This window comes from Diadema antillarum, unplaced genomic scaffold (genome assembly GCF_040938485.1).
Source record: "Diadema antillarum isolate AM-2024a unplaced genomic scaffold, OU_Dant_1.0 seq00001126_RagTag, whole genome shotgun sequence".
NCBI classification, from domain to species: Eukaryota; Metazoa; Echinodermata; class Echinoidea; order Diadematoida; family Diadematidae; genus Diadema; species Diadema antillarum.
The window spans coordinates 319,839-338,139 of record NW_027271940.1 but is presented as its reverse complement, the minus strand read 5'-3'; the positions used below and the strand labels follow the sequence as shown (position 1 = coordinate 338,139).

The 18,301-nt window shown below is 38.3% G+C and overlaps 1 protein-coding gene across 1 annotated transcript in view; it reads left to right on the top strand.

Moving 5' to 3' along the window:
* Positions 1-16,839, top strand: part of LOC139743997 (putative Ras-related protein Rab-33) — a 59,365-nt gene extending 42,526 nt beyond the window's left edge. Inside the window, exon 2 of the mRNA XM_071654465.1 lies at positions 16,312-16,839. Within this exon, the coding sequence (XP_071510566.1) occupies positions 16,312-16,797 (486 nt within the window). The 3' untranslated portion in view covers positions 16,798-16,839. The remainder of the gene's footprint in view (positions 1-16,311) is intronic.
* Positions 16,840-18,301: the final 1,462 nt, after the last annotated feature.

Here is an 18,301-nt window from a genome sequence, read left to right as displayed (position 1 = left end):
GTAGATAAGGAAAAGCATTGCATCCACAAAAGTTTATTCAAACTTTATGCACATTCATGAAAAAAAAGGGAGGTGACGTGCATTGAATGTCATAATTATGAAATGTATTTCCTGAAGAAAGTAAAGTCAGTTGAAAGGAATAAAAGTAGTAGCAGACTTAATCTTGCTGTCTTTATACAGAAGATTATTTTTCTGTAAGCCTTTCCTTGCCATGGACTTTCGACAATGTGTACAATGTCAAAATAGTGATTAATTCTCTTTAGCTTTGACCATTTAGTAAAAATTTTTGAAATTGACTAATTAGCTTTTTAATTTTGCATTTTGTTTTTAATTCACTTGTAGAATTTTTTGTGTATGCTGTTTCCATCTAGATAGACATTGAAGGTCACACACACACGGTACCTAACGCTCTCTTGTACAGGTGCCTTTATACTCTTGACTCTGCTTGTGTAAAGTGAGCTGCCTCATCCATGTGTTAAGTTGGTCATTCTTCTGCCTTCGAAGTGACTGTGCTTCCCCAGCCCCCTCACCCTTACCCCCCCCCCTCCCCCCACAAGTGAAATCTCTGCATATCTCCTATGCCTCGCACTCGACGATACTGCCGGAGTTAGCATCTCGTGAAATATGCATGGCGTGAGAAAGCGCAGGGACGAGGAGCTCGTTTTAGGTAGATCTATAATGATGTGTTAAAGAATCGTGCATATTGCAAAGACATTGCTGGTATTCATCAGGAAGGAGTGAGCTCAAACATACACCCCATCCATTCTGCAACGCCCTGTACACAGCATACAATAATCTTCACCTGACACCTTTTTTGTTTTTGTTTAAAAAGGAAAGTAGATCCATCTGTACCAAATTATTTTCAACTCAAGTGTACCTTCATGCTCTTAAAGTTTTGTTTTGATATAGACAAGTTGCATTCTGGAAAACAATTGTAGAATGTACTTTAACCCACTGTAACAGGCCGAGATTGTTTTTTGTTTTTTTTTAAGGGGGTGGTGAAAATTTGTGTGCTCCTTTTTTATACCCCCGCCAAACGAAGTTTGAAGGGGGTATATAGGAATCAGCGGACGGTCAATCGGGCGGTCGGGCGGTCGGTCGGGCGGTCGGGCGGGCGGTCGGGCGGTCGGGCGGTCGGTCGGGCGGTCGGTCGGGCGGTCGGGCGGTCGGTCCGTTGCAAATCTTGCGTCGCGAACTACTTCCTCAGTTTTCAGCCGATTCCCATAAAACTTGGCACAGATGTGTGCCTTGGGTTGTAGATGTGCAAGACGTATTTTTTGACAGTACCCAAAAGTACGTTGCCATGGTAACGGCATATTATGGGTAAAAATGGGTACAAATCTTGCGTCGCGAACTCCTCCCACAGTTTTTGATCAATTTTTATGAAATTAGGTACAGATGTTCATCTGAATATGTTAATGTGCAAGACACATATTTCCGCAGTGGCAAAAAGTGCGTTGCCATGGTAACGGCATGTTATTTGTAAAATATAGGGCAAAATGCTTCATGGCAAAACTGCTTCATCAGTGTTCTTCCAATTCTCATGGAATTCATATTGAATGTTTGTCTTAGGATATAGGTCAGCATGACACATTTCTTGACAGTGACAAAAAGTATGTTGCCATGGTAACAGCTCACATATTATGAGCCAAAATGATGGAAAATTTTGTGTTGCAAACTACTTCCCCAGTTTTTGCCCAATTTCCATGAAACTTGGTACAGATGTGTGCCTTCGGTTGTAGATGTGCAAGACGCATTTTTCGACAGTACCCGAAAGTACGTTGCCATGGTAACTGCATATTAATGGCAGAAGATCAAGGAAAGATCTTGCGGATTTAACTACTTCCTCAGTTTTTTGACCAAAGCTTATGAAATGTTGTTTTGACCAAAGCTTATGAAATGTTGTTTGGTGGGGGTATAACCAGTCGCTGTAGCGACATTTCTAGTTTCCACTCTGTCTGTCTGTCTGTTTGTGTGTCTGTCTATATTTCTATCTCTCACTCTCCTATGTGTCTGGTCAAAGCTTGTGCTCACCCCTTGCGATGAACCTCCGTGATTAGACTTGAAGAGGCATGGTCTGGAGAGAATTGCCGTCTCCCGGTCCCTGCTGTCGCCATGACAACATGCTTCCTATGTCTGACAATCATGGGTCACATGACTCCCCTGGTCGGGGTCTGTGTATACACTGATTAAACAACAGACCCAACAACCAAAAAGGCCACCGATGTCTTACTCTGTCTGGTGTGTGGGAGGACACTTCACTGTACGTTGTTCAGCGTCAATCGGCCAACAATCTCTGCAACAGAGGTGACACGAGATTTGTCAACGCAGACAGTAATAACGTGTATTTAGTTTAAGATATTCAGTATGGAATTTAGAGTGAAATGCGTGTTAAGATGAATTTTAGGCAACAGGTGATGTATTGTGAAAGTTGCTTCGCAGAAATTATATACTTCACCAGTGATAGTGTGATATTTTATCAATTTTGTCTGTAGTGTGAAAGTGAGGAAATTTTTCATGGACCAGAAAATAGATTGAGAGGCAACAGGTGATTTTTGGTGTAAAAGTTGCTTCGCAGAAACATACTTCACTAGTGAGAGTGTGACATTTTATAGATTCTTTCTGTGATGTTTAAGTGAGGAAATCTTTGATTGACCAGAAAATATGGACCTTCAGCCTAATGATGTAATGTGAGTGTATTGCTAAGAGTGTGACTTTGTGCATTAGAATTGAGAAAAAAAAATCATCAGTACCTAAAGTGTGAATGTGCACTCTTATCATTCATATCTGGTCTTTTTTATGTGTTTATATGCTGCTTCCAGAAAATATCAATTAATCAACCAATCATGAGGCCTCATTATCAGACTTATTGGCCACAGTGAGGAATAAGGCAGAGTTATTGCTTCCATATGGGAGTGAGAGAACAGGGTAGGCATCTCTTTCACTTGATCAGCCTGTGCTGTGTCTTGGAGGGTGTGGAGGTGACAAATTAGATTCCAGCACAATTTGCTCCAAGGAGGATTGGGGGGGGGGGGGGGGCTGGCAGTCATCCTCCACTCCCAGGCTACTTACGCCTGTCCTGTCGATGCATTTTGGAGAGCATTCATTTCACCCTTGAAAGTGATCCTTTTTTTTATTAAAAACAAAACAAAAAACATAGCTTATCATTTGTGAGATGTACAGGGGGGCTGCTGCTTTCTTTCTCCTCTTGAAGGTAATGATGATAAAGCATAATTTGCTTCATTGCAAGCTTTATTATCATTGTTATTGTTATTTTTATTGTTATTATTGTTATTATTATTTTCTATTATTATTATCATTATCATTATCATCATCACCATCATTTTAATTAGTATTATTGCTACTATTATTGATATTGGTATTGTTATCATATTGCTGCTGTAGTGGCTCGATTAGCCACTCATTACTTTATGTGTAGCAACCCTGTGTAATGGCTAGTTTCATTTGTCACTGTTTCATTGTTGAATGTCACTAATTCTCCAGCCTTACATAGCTAGTGGAAATTTCCATTGTACAGTTTGTTGACCTTCCAATCTAGTTCAGACCGGTTCACTGTCATGTTATGTCGCAATAATGTAGCACACGTTACGTAGATTTTATTATTCATGATGTAGTGTTAATCCAATCACTAGATTTTAGTGCGTATGAAGTGCGTAATTAGTATCATTAACGCTACTTTTGACCAATCGCGACCTCTATTCCCGCGTCACCTATCGCACGTGTGAGATGTCACACGATCCTTCGCGGCATCCACACTCCCGCTTCAACCCCCGTTGAGGAATGACCTCCGGATCTGTCCTGCGGTAGAGTCACCTTCCACCTTAGAACTGTGTTTTTATGGGCCCGCTGGCTGTTTAAAGTTTCTACCCGGCCGCTGTCCTCTCTGTGCACCGTACCAGAGATTCGGGGATGGAGCTTTGCAGTTTTGTTGCCTCCGACACAGAACTTTTATTAGTCGTCCTCCGACACGTTTCATTTGATATTGTCGAGTGACCTCATCTATTCATCGCTCCCGCCATGGACGACCCGCTGTCCGGCTGAGCATCTAGATCAACATCTACATCGTTCCAGGCGACTCACTGTCCTGTCGAACTGTTTTCTTTAGCCTCCTGCCGACGCCCGACTCACCGCGCTGGTAGAGAGCTGCACTCCATCTCAACCTCCGTTTGGCTCTTCAGCCCCGTACGACGGAGTGTCGCATCAAGTCTCCGAACGATCCCCGCATCGAGCTCTTCATCGCATCGCGTCCGCTCAGCTCCGCAGGATCCCGTTCGTCGAGCCCCTTTTTCTGTAACCGTTCCAGTTCATCATTTTGGTCTTCTGCTACAGCGATTCGCTTACCTTCACCAGTCGGCACGATAAAATCGCTCAGTTAAATGGACCATGGACTGTGGACACTAATCCGCCAAACACTTGTTTGTATCTGGACTTCATGTACCCTGACTTTCATTTAGTTGGTATGTCCTCGTTTTTATGTTGATTGTACATTGTGCTCTGTGGCGCTACATTTTACATGTTGTAGATCTAACATTTTACATTCTACAGGTTGTACGTGTGAACTTTCACATTTCTCGATTTTGAGTGTTTTACGATGTCAAATTACACTCTTCTGACTGGTGCAATATTTTGTTTTGAACATACCTACCAGAGTTTATATTTTGTAATAAAAACAGAAAAGGGAATACTTGACTCATTTCAATCATTTGTGTGAACTGCTCTCCAGGTGGATCCTAAAGTTAAAAAAAGGGAGATTGATTGAGCACGCCTTTAGTTTTGTTTGTGTGATTGAAGCTGTAATGTTATGTTAACCTTTTGACCTTCACTACAACACACACACATTCTATTACTTACCCAAAAATCAATTTTTCCCACACTATCATGTAGGTCAGGATTCCCTTAGTGATTCACAATATGAATTATGGATATTCATGGCAAAGCTGCGATACGAATCTGTATTTCCACTGAAGTACAATGTGATGTTAAAATCTTTTTTTCTGTGTTTTTTTTTCTGTTTTCAGTTTTGTTTTGTTTTTACCATCCTGCAGTGTATAGTCACTATTTCACTAAAGACTATGATGAACCATTCCATCGAACAACTGTACATTGTGAGTTATTGATGCCAATGGCAGTGGCTGCTCTTTGCAGCATTACTCTCATAACCACAATTATTTTCTCTCTTTGCTTAATAATATTACAAAAGTTTCATGGCCATCTCCAGAATTATCTTCCTCAACGTCTTCTTTATTCTCTCTGTCACCATCCTGCTATTTCAAACAGGCATGGAGATTTGCAGAAGGCAGAAAAAATATAGGCAAAACCAAAAGCCCCATATTGCAATGCCTTGCCTTATGAGCAAAGTTTGATGAGCTCTTGGCATATGTGCCATCACATCAAGAAATCAAACAGAGTTTCATATTTTTCATGGTAGGTATTTAAAAGCAAGTAGTCGTACAATGTCTGGAAGATGAACTTACCTTGGTTTTCCACTGACATAAAAGTGGAGAATTTTCTCCTCCTCCCCCCCCCCCCCAGTAAACATTTAAAATTTCCTTGTTAGGTGATCCGAGTATCCTCTCGGATCACCTTCTGTATCTGTACGGATTCTTTGTTTTTCTTCTTCTTCTTCTTCTTTATTTCTCCTCAAAAGTTGTGCAGAGGTTAGCTCAGAAAGTGCATTGCCTCTCAATGTCAGACTTATACCATATATGTATCATGTCGCAAAGACGACAGCGCAAGTAAAATCATAGTGATCAGTCGACCGTGACGTCACTATGACGTCATTATATGAAAACACATTTTCATGCATATCTCATTAATGGAATGGAATATTTCAATGAAATTTACGTCACATATATTTCAAGTCAAGCGCATTCTACTCATATTCTCAAAATTCATTTTTATCTCAAAACGCGCGCGTACGCGCGCGTTGAAAAATTTGTATGCTCAAATCCAGCTCAAATTTTTTTTGCATACGTTTCAGACCATTTGGAGCATTTTTTGAAAAATTGAAAAAATTGGACGGACGCGTACGCGCGCGCACATATACGCACGCACAGCTAATATGAAATAGAAATTTTCAATTTTTTCACACGGATCGGATGTCCGAAATTTCAAGGAATATTTCTACCAAGTTTCAAGTCGATCCGACTCAATATGACGTCATACGGGCCCGTCAAATTCAAAATTCCGCGCGTGCGTCAATGGGGATACACAGTGCAACTATGCCAAAAAACCGCCAATTTTAAATCGGATTTTACTCGTCAGGATGGACGTTGACCCCCCATTTTCTTTACATATTCTGAAAGGTGATGAGTTGTACATGTCATTTCATGGGCTGGCTATGCTGATAAAATGATTAAAAGATTTCAAATTTCTTAATAAAGTAAAAAAAGTAAATTTTCAAAATGACGTCATCAAATTTCAAGTTTACTCGAGCGTATCTCACTAATCCTTTGCCAATTTTCACCCAAATTTCAATATGTTGTAGCTTATGAAATGTTCTTTCATAAATATAATTACACAATTTTGATTTGATGACGACATCACCTCGAAAAAATGGATTGAAGGTAACCTTGTCAAATTTGACCAGTTTACGTGTAATCTCTATGGGAGTGCAATTTTTATGGAAATGAAAATTGACATGACTATCTTTATCGAGCACTAGCTCACTTATGCTTCGGTGAATTTCTCTAAGATTTTAATATGTTGTAGCTGAGATGTAGGGCTATCGTAAGTGTGCCCTTCGTTTTTTCATACGTTGTCGGGATCACGTGAAAAAACTTGGTTGAAATTAAAGTTTATCTTCGATGTATTGAAATATTTCTTTCTTTTTGCAACTTTCTTTGCAATTACTCAAGAAAAACAGCCCCTATCACCGCAATATTTTGCACATGTTTAGTTCATGTCACGAAAATTATTTCATAAAATTACAACTACTTGATCAGACGCCATCTTGGGTATGTAAATTAGGGTCAAAGGTCATAGATGTTTCATCCTGTATCTTGGTGAATACATGTCCTATCTTTCCCATATTTTGCACACGTAAAGACCATGTTACAGGGATCATTTCATAAAATAACCACTTTTTGCTCAGATGCCATCTTGTCTGTGCAAAGTGGGGTCAAAGGTCATATGTACTTCTTTTTCTATCTTTGCTATGACGTGTTATCTCTATGGGAGGGAATTTTTTAGATGTGAAAATTGACATGACTCTCTTTATCGAGCACTATCTTACTTATGCTCCGGTGAATTTCTCTCAGATTTTAATATGTTGTAGCTGAGACTTTGCAGTATCAGGACTCGAATCATTGATTAAAAAAAAGATCGGATCACCTTAATTTGTCAGTGATGACAAATTACAATCTCTAGTTGTGTTTGGATTACAGCTAGATGTTTGTTCTTGTTTTTAATTATGCATGTGCATAAATTGGCATTAAAGGTAAGTTCTTTATTAACCGTACGTATTCTATACAGTTTTCGAGGGACATTTTCAGCTACAATGCACTGGGCCTGACCAGTGCATTTAAAGTCTTTCAGGCATTCCGTGCATTGGTTCAATATAATCAATTTCTTCCTATTGCATTTAGTGCGAGGCGCTCTTTGACATTTAAGCTTGACTTGACAGACTGAAATGTCTTTGCGCAGTGTAAACATTAACCACCCTTGAAGATGCGTAACATTTGAACAGTGGCGTGCATTCATTTATTCCAACATTTCTCTTTTGCTCACCTAGGAAGTTTTCTTTTTCAGCCACCTTTCATAAATTAGGAAATTTGGCTACGAAGGCGCATCATTACAAAATATGTATTAAATTGAGTATGGTTACCTCCTACATAACAGCAGAAATGATTACTGGGCCCCATTTTATCAAAAGATATAATCGATTATAAATCTCCTTAGTACTACACAAGCTGCCATAGACTTATCATAGAAATCAACTATATAATCATTTATAACTCTTCATAAAACACAGCCCTGGAATGTCATAACTGAATGGAGATATTATGATTGTAGCTATATAGCTGTTCAGGAATATGTGATTCTGACTTTAGAGAGTAGGGTAGATTATCATTATGTGCATTTTGGTAACACACCACAAAACTACTTTAATATCATCATGGTTCTTGAACACAATTGAACTCACAGCATTTGTGAAAGGGTATTTCAAACCAGACAAAAAATTCATGGAACTATTACAGATACTGATATGATACCCACAAAGGATGTTGAAGCACTTGGTTTCAGACTGTCATGACATAAGTCACTGAAATTTACAGTTCCATCTTTATGTTTCCAGCCATGAATAATTTCAGTGAGGGTTGCCACTGGTAGTATATAACTGGATAGGAATGGAAATAAATAATTGAATAACTTTAAAGGAAGTGGCAAAGGTTTAATAGAGGTATAGATATTTCAAGGTTAGAGGTCACTGAACTTTTGCTAAGTATATTTACTATTCACAATTTCATGTACAAAAGTGCAAGTAGACTGTGAGTAGATGTGAAAGATAGAAAAATCGATGTGAACATCATATCAAGGAGCTTCATGCAAAGGGCATTACAGGCCTGGTTACAGGTCAACATCGTTAAACTTCATCAAAATGCAAATGAAGGATCACACTTATGACGCTGAACATTGATCAGGTAAGAAGATGCGGCATCCCAGTCAAACATGCATGGCAGTCCAATCACTCAATTTTCTTTCTTTCTTTTTTTCCCCTTCAGTAATGACATCAGACTACACTGAGCAGTATAATGGAACAGTCCTGTGATATTAGATTTTATAATACCTTTGTGGTACCTAGACTAGGTCATTCATTGCAGACAGCTACTGTGTATACATACAAACCTGTACCAGGTAATCTTGCCTTCATGGTTGAGCAGGCAATTACAATCGGAAGTCAATTTTGTCAGCTGGAAGATAATGGGATGGGGCTACGTAAAGCGATAGTTCAATGAACTCTGGAATGAAGGGGGAAAAAAGTTTGTGCACAATTTGCATGACGCTTCAGGCGACTCAATTTGAATTTGCCGATTTCCCGTCTGATGAAATGTTGTACGTTTCTGGCACACCTTTAAGACTCCTCAAGGGAGTCAGTCCTCATTATTGTGGATTAGATGTTGGCTTTGATTAGAAATGTTAGTTTGCCCACAGACAGGATAATAATTGCTTGAATGTACTTAAAGGGAAAGTTTCCTCAAGCATGTTTTGTGGATACGTAGCCAATGCAGAGAATTAAAGTTGTAGGTGACATGCTTAGTAAACATTTGATGAAACCTTTTTTTTTTGTTTTTGTTTTTGTTTTTGTTTTTTTGAAAAGCGAGCATTCCTTTGACCTTTCACTGAGATATGTTCGGGTGTGGTTTTTTTTTTTTGTCCATGCCTTCTAAAAAAGCTGAGCCAAGTGCTTTGTCGATGGCTGAGGAAAATTAACTTTAGTGTAGTTGGTTTTTCTATTTATTTATTTAGACTATTTCTCTGATATGAGGACTTGTTAAAGAGTTCTACTCAAGAGGGTGGCACATGGCATTAGGCACAAGTTTAAAAATTCATAACTTTTGACAGGATTGTCCAATTTCCCTCAAACTTCCATCTGATGTTTCTTGGATCTTTCTGAATTCCCGAATCAACCTGATTGAGTGGGGAAACTTACTGTTCTACCTTTACACATGGGGAATTTCCAGTTTGGAGTCGGCATCCTGGAAAAAGATGTGGGTGTTATTACACAAATCCGCAATGTCCGCAGTTAAAAAATCGGTCAGCAGCAACTCTGGGATTATGATAATAACAAGCAACTGTGTTAGAGCAGTGGTATAATGTGGAAGCAGGTTACTATGGGCAAATTATTTCAGTTTCTTGTCATTATCATTATCTTTAGTACAATGTAGTATTATCATCATCTTTAATATTAAGACATATTTATGCAAAGTATTTCTACTTAAACCACTGCTGCTACTTGTCTAACTTTTACTATGGCTTTGAGTGACAAACCATGGGTTAACCTACTGTAAAAGTGGATTTTTTTTTTTGGTATAAAATTTTCGCACATTTCATGTGACAAGAAACTAGTGCAAAAATAAAATTACGCAAATTTTGAGACTTGTTACATGTGACACTATCATCTACCAGGCTGAGCACACAAAATTTGCTTGTTTTACAGTATTTCATAATTTACAATCTGGTACAGTCATTGTATCAATTACTTGTGGAAAAACATTAATGTAATCCAGCTGTAGATCTACAACAGCTATTTTGATATAATAATTCATTTCTTCATTAGTCAAAGCATGTATGGTATTGACATTCCTAGGTTACTACCTGCCCACAGGCAGGTAAGTACAAGGAAAATTTGATAAACCAGTTGGAGACTTTTTCACTCTTTTTTCCCCTTCTCTTGCATTCCATATAAAAGATTATAACAGCAGTCAGAGAAATAAATTGATATTCAAAAGGCATATGATTGTAGGTTAATTCATTACGTCTTTTTTTTTCTATTTTTGCAGTTTGAAGTTAGGAAACTTGTCATTAACTTATATCCCTACCATATGACCTCATCAGGCAAAATGTGAATGGGCTATTAATGGTTGCCTTCCGAGAATAAAATCATATAATTTGAATCCCAGGAGTGCATTCCAGACCTCCTTATTAGTCATTTCATATTTGCAAAAGAATTTGGATCATTGATCGCAAGAATCCCATACAAATGGCAACAAAAATGTGTTTCATAGAATTTTTCCATGATTCCAGGACGAGGGAAAACAGAAAGAATAGAAGTGCTTATTCTCTCCCACTTCCTTCTTCCCACTGTGCTTATAGTTTCTGGAATAACACTAGATTACTATGGTAGCATATTGTCCCAATTCAAATTAATCAATCCAGCCCCGTGGGCGATATTGCCATCTTAATGAGACTGGCTGGGGTGAATGACAGCTTTTCTCATTATGTCTTATGTACACTGTCGTTTATGTTCCCTTAATACACACATCTGTCCACTGGGAGAGAAAAAAAAAGTGTGTTTACAATTTACAGTGCAATGTATGTTTGTTTGTGTGTGTGTGTGTGTGTGTGTGTGTGTGTGTGTGTGTGTGTGAGTTGTGTGTATGTAGGCCTACAACGTGTTTGCCACATGACATTGTCAACTTGTTTGTCATATGCCACTAAGTCATTGCGAGAAAGTTCCGGACATTGACCGCCGGAAAACTGCAAACTCAAAATGACTGAGCTGAAAATGAGAAATTTGATATTTGTTGGAAAATTGAAAACATGACCTCTTATATTCAGAATTGATAAGCATTCCTTTTTGTCTGAATGTCATCGTCTGTGAATATTTTGAAATTTGATACTTCTTGTTTTCATGACCTATTGATATATACCCTATATTGCATTCAGAAGTCTTATCTTTGCCAGTTTTGACAGCATCTTGTACTACCAAAACTTGTTTTCTCACAGCTGTGCATATTTTGTGGACTGGCCTTCTAATCACTTCTGTGGTAGACTGTCAAGATGACAATCATTCATCAGTCAGCAGAGAGTTTAGATTCTGGTTATTCTAAAAATATCATGCTCAGGAAATCATGTTTTAGAGACTTGTCAGGCTTTCACGAAAGGTCATATAGGGGTGCTTTTGATGGACTGAGAAAAAGAAACAGATGTGTTTACTCTTGGATTTTTTTTTTTTTAACCAAGGAATTTATTTCCTGAGTGTGTAGTGATTTTTTTAAATGTGCTTATCTGTTATTTGCCTTTTGGGATATGGGAAAACATTTTTGCCTTCAGATATGGATTTCTCTCTTTTTCCTTTCTTTTTTTGTGTGAACACATTGATGTTGGCTGCTGCCAATGGACAAAGATCAAAGTGTGTGTGTGTGTGTGTTCCTGTGGATTTTTAGCATAAATTGACTTTCTTTGTTTGTTTGTATGTGTGTTTGTTTGTTTGTTGCTGCTTTTTGTTTGCTTTATCCTGGATTTGTTGTTTGTAAACACAGCAAGGGATTTACCATTTTTCAACAAATGAGGAATGTTCCACAAGCTATGTAATAATCATGTGACAAAGACAGATTCTCTTAAAAGCCATGACCTTGTAGAAGATGGCAGATCTACTTTTAAAGCGCATTTAGCTTCTGCGTTGCATCTCTCAGTTTGTAGCGTGGGCTGCTTTTGTTTAACTCTTGGTATCAACCAGACTTGAAGAGTGGAATTCAAGTGCAGTTCTCCTCTTTCCATGCATTGGCGTGAAATAAAAAAAAAATAGAATGGTAGAAATGTTAGCAAAAATCAGACATGAAATGTGATAATTTTCACAAGAGTATCACATGTTTGCATTAATTTGTAATATTAGTAAAAATTGCATGTGTATGCATAATGACAAAAGACGATCATGTCATTATGACATAAGTTTCCCCATTGACCCAAACATGTCACCACACTGAATTTCCCTTTTTACATGAAATCAGGATGGATAAACTTGTCACTTGTCAGATTGCTGCTTTGTTAATAATTTACAAAGTATTGTTAGCTTTGAGGGGTAAGGGGGCTGAATTTGCCACATTTCCCAATTTAGAATATGGTTTGATAGTGGTTTTTGTATACACACTAGTGAAGGAGTTGAGGGACGAGAATATCATTGCCTCATGCAATTTGTATTTATGGTTGTGGCTTGATGCCACCTTCCTTGAAAAGATCTGAGTATTTAAAATTTGAGAACTTTTATTTTTAACATTTATTGGATATATTATCTGATTTAGAGTTGCCAATTTAATGGGTAAAAGGTGATAATTTCTGGAACAAAATTACTCAATGACTTGTTGGGTCAAATTGTCTCTTTTTATTTTGTTTTACTGTCATTCTAGCTTGTGGTGACTATTGTTTGAATATCTTTGTTTATTTGGGTGTTTTTTCCCCTGGAGTATTACTCGTGATTTTGGAAGGCAGCAGTGTCATCATTACGGTGCAAATTTGTTGCATTTTATGATAGTCAGAAAGAATAACCAGCAATTGTTTTGTCTGGGTCCTAAGTATAGATATAATTCCCTCACACTCTCCTTGAAAATATAGAGCACGAATGCAAGACACTTCTGAAGGGAAACCAGATTATTCTAAATGCATTTTTGCTTTTTTGTTTTATCTGTGTTCAACTGGCGCCATTATCATTACCCCTGCAAAGTGCGTAAAGTGCTATTTGATTGACGGTTGGGCGTGCAGGGTATTACCTCGTAAAATCTGTCGCGGATGCCGCGGGTAATTTCGGTGCCCTCCATCTCTGATTCTCATCCCGATGCCTAGTCTAATGACGTAAACTTGTAGATTTGATTGACTTCATGACAGGACTCTGTGCATATTTTGAATCCTGAAGATGGTTCTGCATTCTTTTAAGGTCCAAACTCAGAGAGATCTCTTTACTTTATGCAATTTCTCATCCAAGAAAATGTAACTGAACATTATTTCTCACTACATTTCACTCTTATAAGCATAATTACATAATCACATTGTACCCACATTTATACATATGCGTGCATGCCATGGATGCAAACTTACATTTTATACACATATGAAATTATACATACAATGTACGTATACAACCATATAGGACCTACACACAAACACATTCATCCTGTACACATACATACATCACATGTACATACATGTAGGCCTATGTGCATGCGTGGAAGAATGTTTTCTCTTCCATTAATCCGTTAAAAATGAGGAACATTCCAGGGTTGATTGCAGTCTCCAACAGATTAGTCGGTCTATAAATTCTGCGCCGAGTGGTGTAAGAACAGCAAGCGTGACATTTAGAATGTGTCAGGGATGCTGTGATTTGTAGCGGCCATTGAACAATTACAGGATTGGAGACGAAACATATGGCAGTGTGCTTGGTGGTTGTAGAAGTTATGGGGTTATACTCCAGTTGAGATTGCAAGTTCATGATAAAAATGATTAAACATATGGTTTTATGAATATCGGAGTAAAATATCCTGTAGACATGCACATTTTATGTGTATGCATGTATGTATGTTTGTATGGGTGGACAGATAGATGTTATATATTCCAAAAGCTCGCTCTTAGCAGTATATAACATATGTTTTGGTCATTAACTGATTTAGTGGCGTAATAAATATTTGCTTGCCTTGCTGGCGTCAAGGTTAAAGTAACATGAATTACAATTGTTGCCAGTTGTCATTTTGTGAAGAATCTTATCTTAGTTTATTTCATGTGCCACGTTTCTTTTTTTTTCCTATGAACAACACAGGGTTTTTGGCAAGTGAATAATTTTAAATGCCCTGTTTGTATAATCACACATATGTGTTGAATTAAGTCAGTGGTATTGACTTGCAATATTTCGTACAGTTTTGGGTAGGATCAAATATTTTGCAGCATGTGCATTGTGATTTAGTCAGTGGATGGACATAGCAGCAAGATCATTTTCATGTTGTGTAAAAAAACATCAGATCCAAGAATGGGAAGGATGAGTTTGTGAGACTAACCAACTGATGAAGACTCAGATACAATGTATGGCCTTGGGGCACTTACAATACAGTTGGAGATGGCCAAACAAGAAGATTGATTGCCATGTCATTTTTTGTATTCTTTATGGGTCATGTCATCGAGTTAAGACTGCAATTGAAAAACAAAGCTGTACATATATAATTTTTTTTTTCTTTCTGCATGACAGCAGATTCAGTATTCTCTTTGTTTCCTGCAGATGCTCATATTATTGCCCTGTTAGTGTTAGATTTCCTTGAAGTAGGATCATTTTAAGGGCTGTTGTTTTCAGCAGAGGTTTATAAGTCTTTGTCCTTCCTTCAACTTTGAGAGAATGCTCGAAATCAATTTTAGATAGCTTACAGAGTAGTCTGCCATGTGACTGTATCAAGTGTCTTTGAGAAGTAACCAAGCTTGAAAGGCCTCCTGTGAAAACTTGCATGCTGGATACGTGTGTATGAGTTATCAGTGCATATTGAGATGTTGTGAAAGGACATGAAATCATGTGATGAATTCATATGTTTACTTTTTGGGTTAAAGTGAGTTGATCATGCTGAGGATCTTTTGTGCTATATGTATTGGAGCCTCAAGCAGTGACCACATCTTTCAAGCTTTCAGGAAAGAGCAGAGAAGAAAGGCTAGATTATGTCTGTCATCGTCATGGACTAACCCCCTTTTAGATGAGAGAGCTCATCTCGATATATACGACCTATGGATATGTGACGTATGGATATAGACTTTTTTTTTTGCATCTGAATGCCTGCATATTGATACGTTGTTTCAGTATACATTTACAAGACATTTTTCAGCACTGTTTCATACGATAAACGTAGATATCCTTCCAATTTTTTTTTTTGCTTCTGAAAGTTCTCATATCAATTCGTCGTATATTAGTAGGTGGGGCGTATTCGCAATGTGCACTTACATATTGTAGGGCCCGACCTCTACTACAGTTGAGTCCAGCACAAAGTATAAACATGAAGGGCAAAACCCGCTCAACCATACTGCACAACAGAGAGACTCGTACATATTCATGAGCTTCCCATGAAAGTTCAACTATTAAAGGGGAAGGCTAGTAACTGATCAGTGGGAATCAGTGGAAATGCTGGGAGATGATTGTTCCAATCCTTATGGGATTCATTCAAGAGTTCATTGTATATCTATTGTTGTGTGAAAATGATTTGCTTCAGAACGGTCTCATATTCAAGTAATGTGCAGATTAATGCCCCGTCACTGACCAGGGACGCTAACCTGGAAGCATTAAACTGCACATTACTTGAATATGCGACCATTCTGAAGCAAATCATTTTCACACAACAATAGATATACAATGAACTCTTGAATGAATCCCATAAGGATTGGAACAATCATCTCCCAGCATTTCCACTGATTCCCACTGATCAGTTACTAGCCTTCCCCTTTAAGCACTAGGTCTAAATGCTTCCATACGATTATCAGATAACGGGGTGTTGCATCTGAATGAACTCATATCAGTACACCGTGTATCCAAACATTGTATGAATATACTATATGATGGTGTGTCTGAAAGCGCTATTAGAGTTGTGTGGATCAGAGAACAATCTTCCATTTGTTCCTTGATACACACCACATCATCATTCACAAATGTACTATCATCATCAAAGTTGGTAAACAAGCATATTTCTTTGAAATTAGCTCCGAATGAAAAATTACAAAGAAAGTTTCTTCTTTTACAGTATTTGAACTTGTACATTATTAGATAGATGGCACAAGAAGGTGTTATGCATTGTGATTAACTTGCTGTAAATTTGGTTATCTTCATTCCTGCAGCTACAATTGTGGGACACCGCTGGGCAGGAGAGGTTTAGGAAGAGCATGGTGCAGCACTACTACCGCAATGTCCATGCCGTCATCTTCGTCTACGACGTCACCAAGATGAGCACCTTTGAGAGCTTGCCCACGTGGATCGACGAGTGCGACCGGCACGCCCTCTCGCCAGACGTCCCGCGCGTCCTCGTCGGCAACAAGTGCGACATGGAGGACAGGAAGGTGGTGGCGTCAGGCATCGCCCAGAAGTTCTCCGACGCCAACAACATGCCGTTCTTCGAGACCTCGGCCAAGCTCGAGGAGGAAGAGGGGAAAATCACCAACATCTTCATGACCCTTGCCCACAAACTGAGAGACCACAAGCCCATGATCCCTTCCAAATACGACTCGCCCGACGCGCCGCGTGGCAAGTCGATCAAGCTGCGGCCAAACAGCACTGACATCGACGGGGACATGGACCAGTCAGACTCGAGCTCGTGCGCGTGTTGATGGCAACGATGCGGGACACGTAGAGATAGAATTTTTATCACATCCAGAAGTGCAGTATGAATGGCTGTTTTTTTTTTTAAAGGAAAACGGTTCTTGTACATAGTATAAATAGTAACATATGAGATATATCTATATATTATGATGCGTACACTCTTAAAGACACTTGATGATATAATAACATGCATGTTGTGTGTAACTTTACTTCTGTCAATCACAATCATGAATCATGTGTCATTGAATTTTTCGAAGGAATTAGAGGGAAACTTTACTATTGAAATTTTTGTTGATTGCCTTAAAGGGAAAAAGAATGACTTGTTTGCAGCTATAGCGGGTAACTGAGTTTTAAAGAGCTGATTTTTCATGGCAGAACTAAATGTGGAATGTCTTAAACTACACAGGACTTACTTTGTATTTCTTTTTTCTTTTGGCAGGGTTTCAGTCCTTACAAACTTTGAAATATTTGCATATATTATAAAGTGAATTTGAGACTGCATTTTTACTTTTTTTGTAGTATATCAAACTTTTTTGCCATCTAATTTCTAAGTATGGCACACTCATTAACAAATTCAATTTAGTACTAGATGAATCATGTTGCTAAAGCCGTTATTTGATATTTAGCAAAACTGCAATGATAGTAATAGTAATAATAATAATAATAATAAAAAAAAGAAACAGACTAGCTGGTTACTTGTAAGTTATTGTCATGGCATACCAAGACAGTGAGAAGGCAGATAAAAAGCTGATTATCAGGAACGTTCTTAGTTACATTTTTAGACACTTCACATAGCGAAGAATCAACAACCAGTGAGACCTTGAACTCCATGCAAATACGCACACACACACACACAACACACACACACACACACACACACACACACACACACACACACACACACACAATAACACATACATGTAAACACAAGATATGAATGTATGCATTAGTGATGTCAAAACTTTGTTTGCTTTGGTCTTTATGTACACTGTGAATGCAGTACCCTTCGCTTGAAGAGCTCGACAGCAGATCTCTAAATGTAATAACAAAATGGACTGCAAAATATCACGTGCAAACAAGATGATTCAGAAAATGACTTTAGTAAAGGAACCCTGGCCCGGAGGAATTTAAAGAATAAAATGAATGGATGAAAGGAAGTACAGCAAGCCGATATTATGAGTATTTATCAGTGCATGTAGTACACTGGTTATTCTTGGTCTGTAACATTATGAGGTATGGCTTTATTACCAGACTATCTCTTAATCCTTAGTCTAGGTGATTTAAACCAGACAAGTCATATTGGACAGATGTAAAGGCAGGAGCCTTACTCTGCACGCCCCTCACGATTTTTGTGAAATATCGCCGACTTGAGGCAATTTGTAGCAGAGAACAGAGTGCTTTTTACAGGCTATCTTTTAGTTGTGTTGGCAAAGAAGAAAGATTCATTTTCCAGAATGGAATGTTCTGTAATGGCCAGTGCACTTGTGGCATATGTTATATCCACATGAGTCA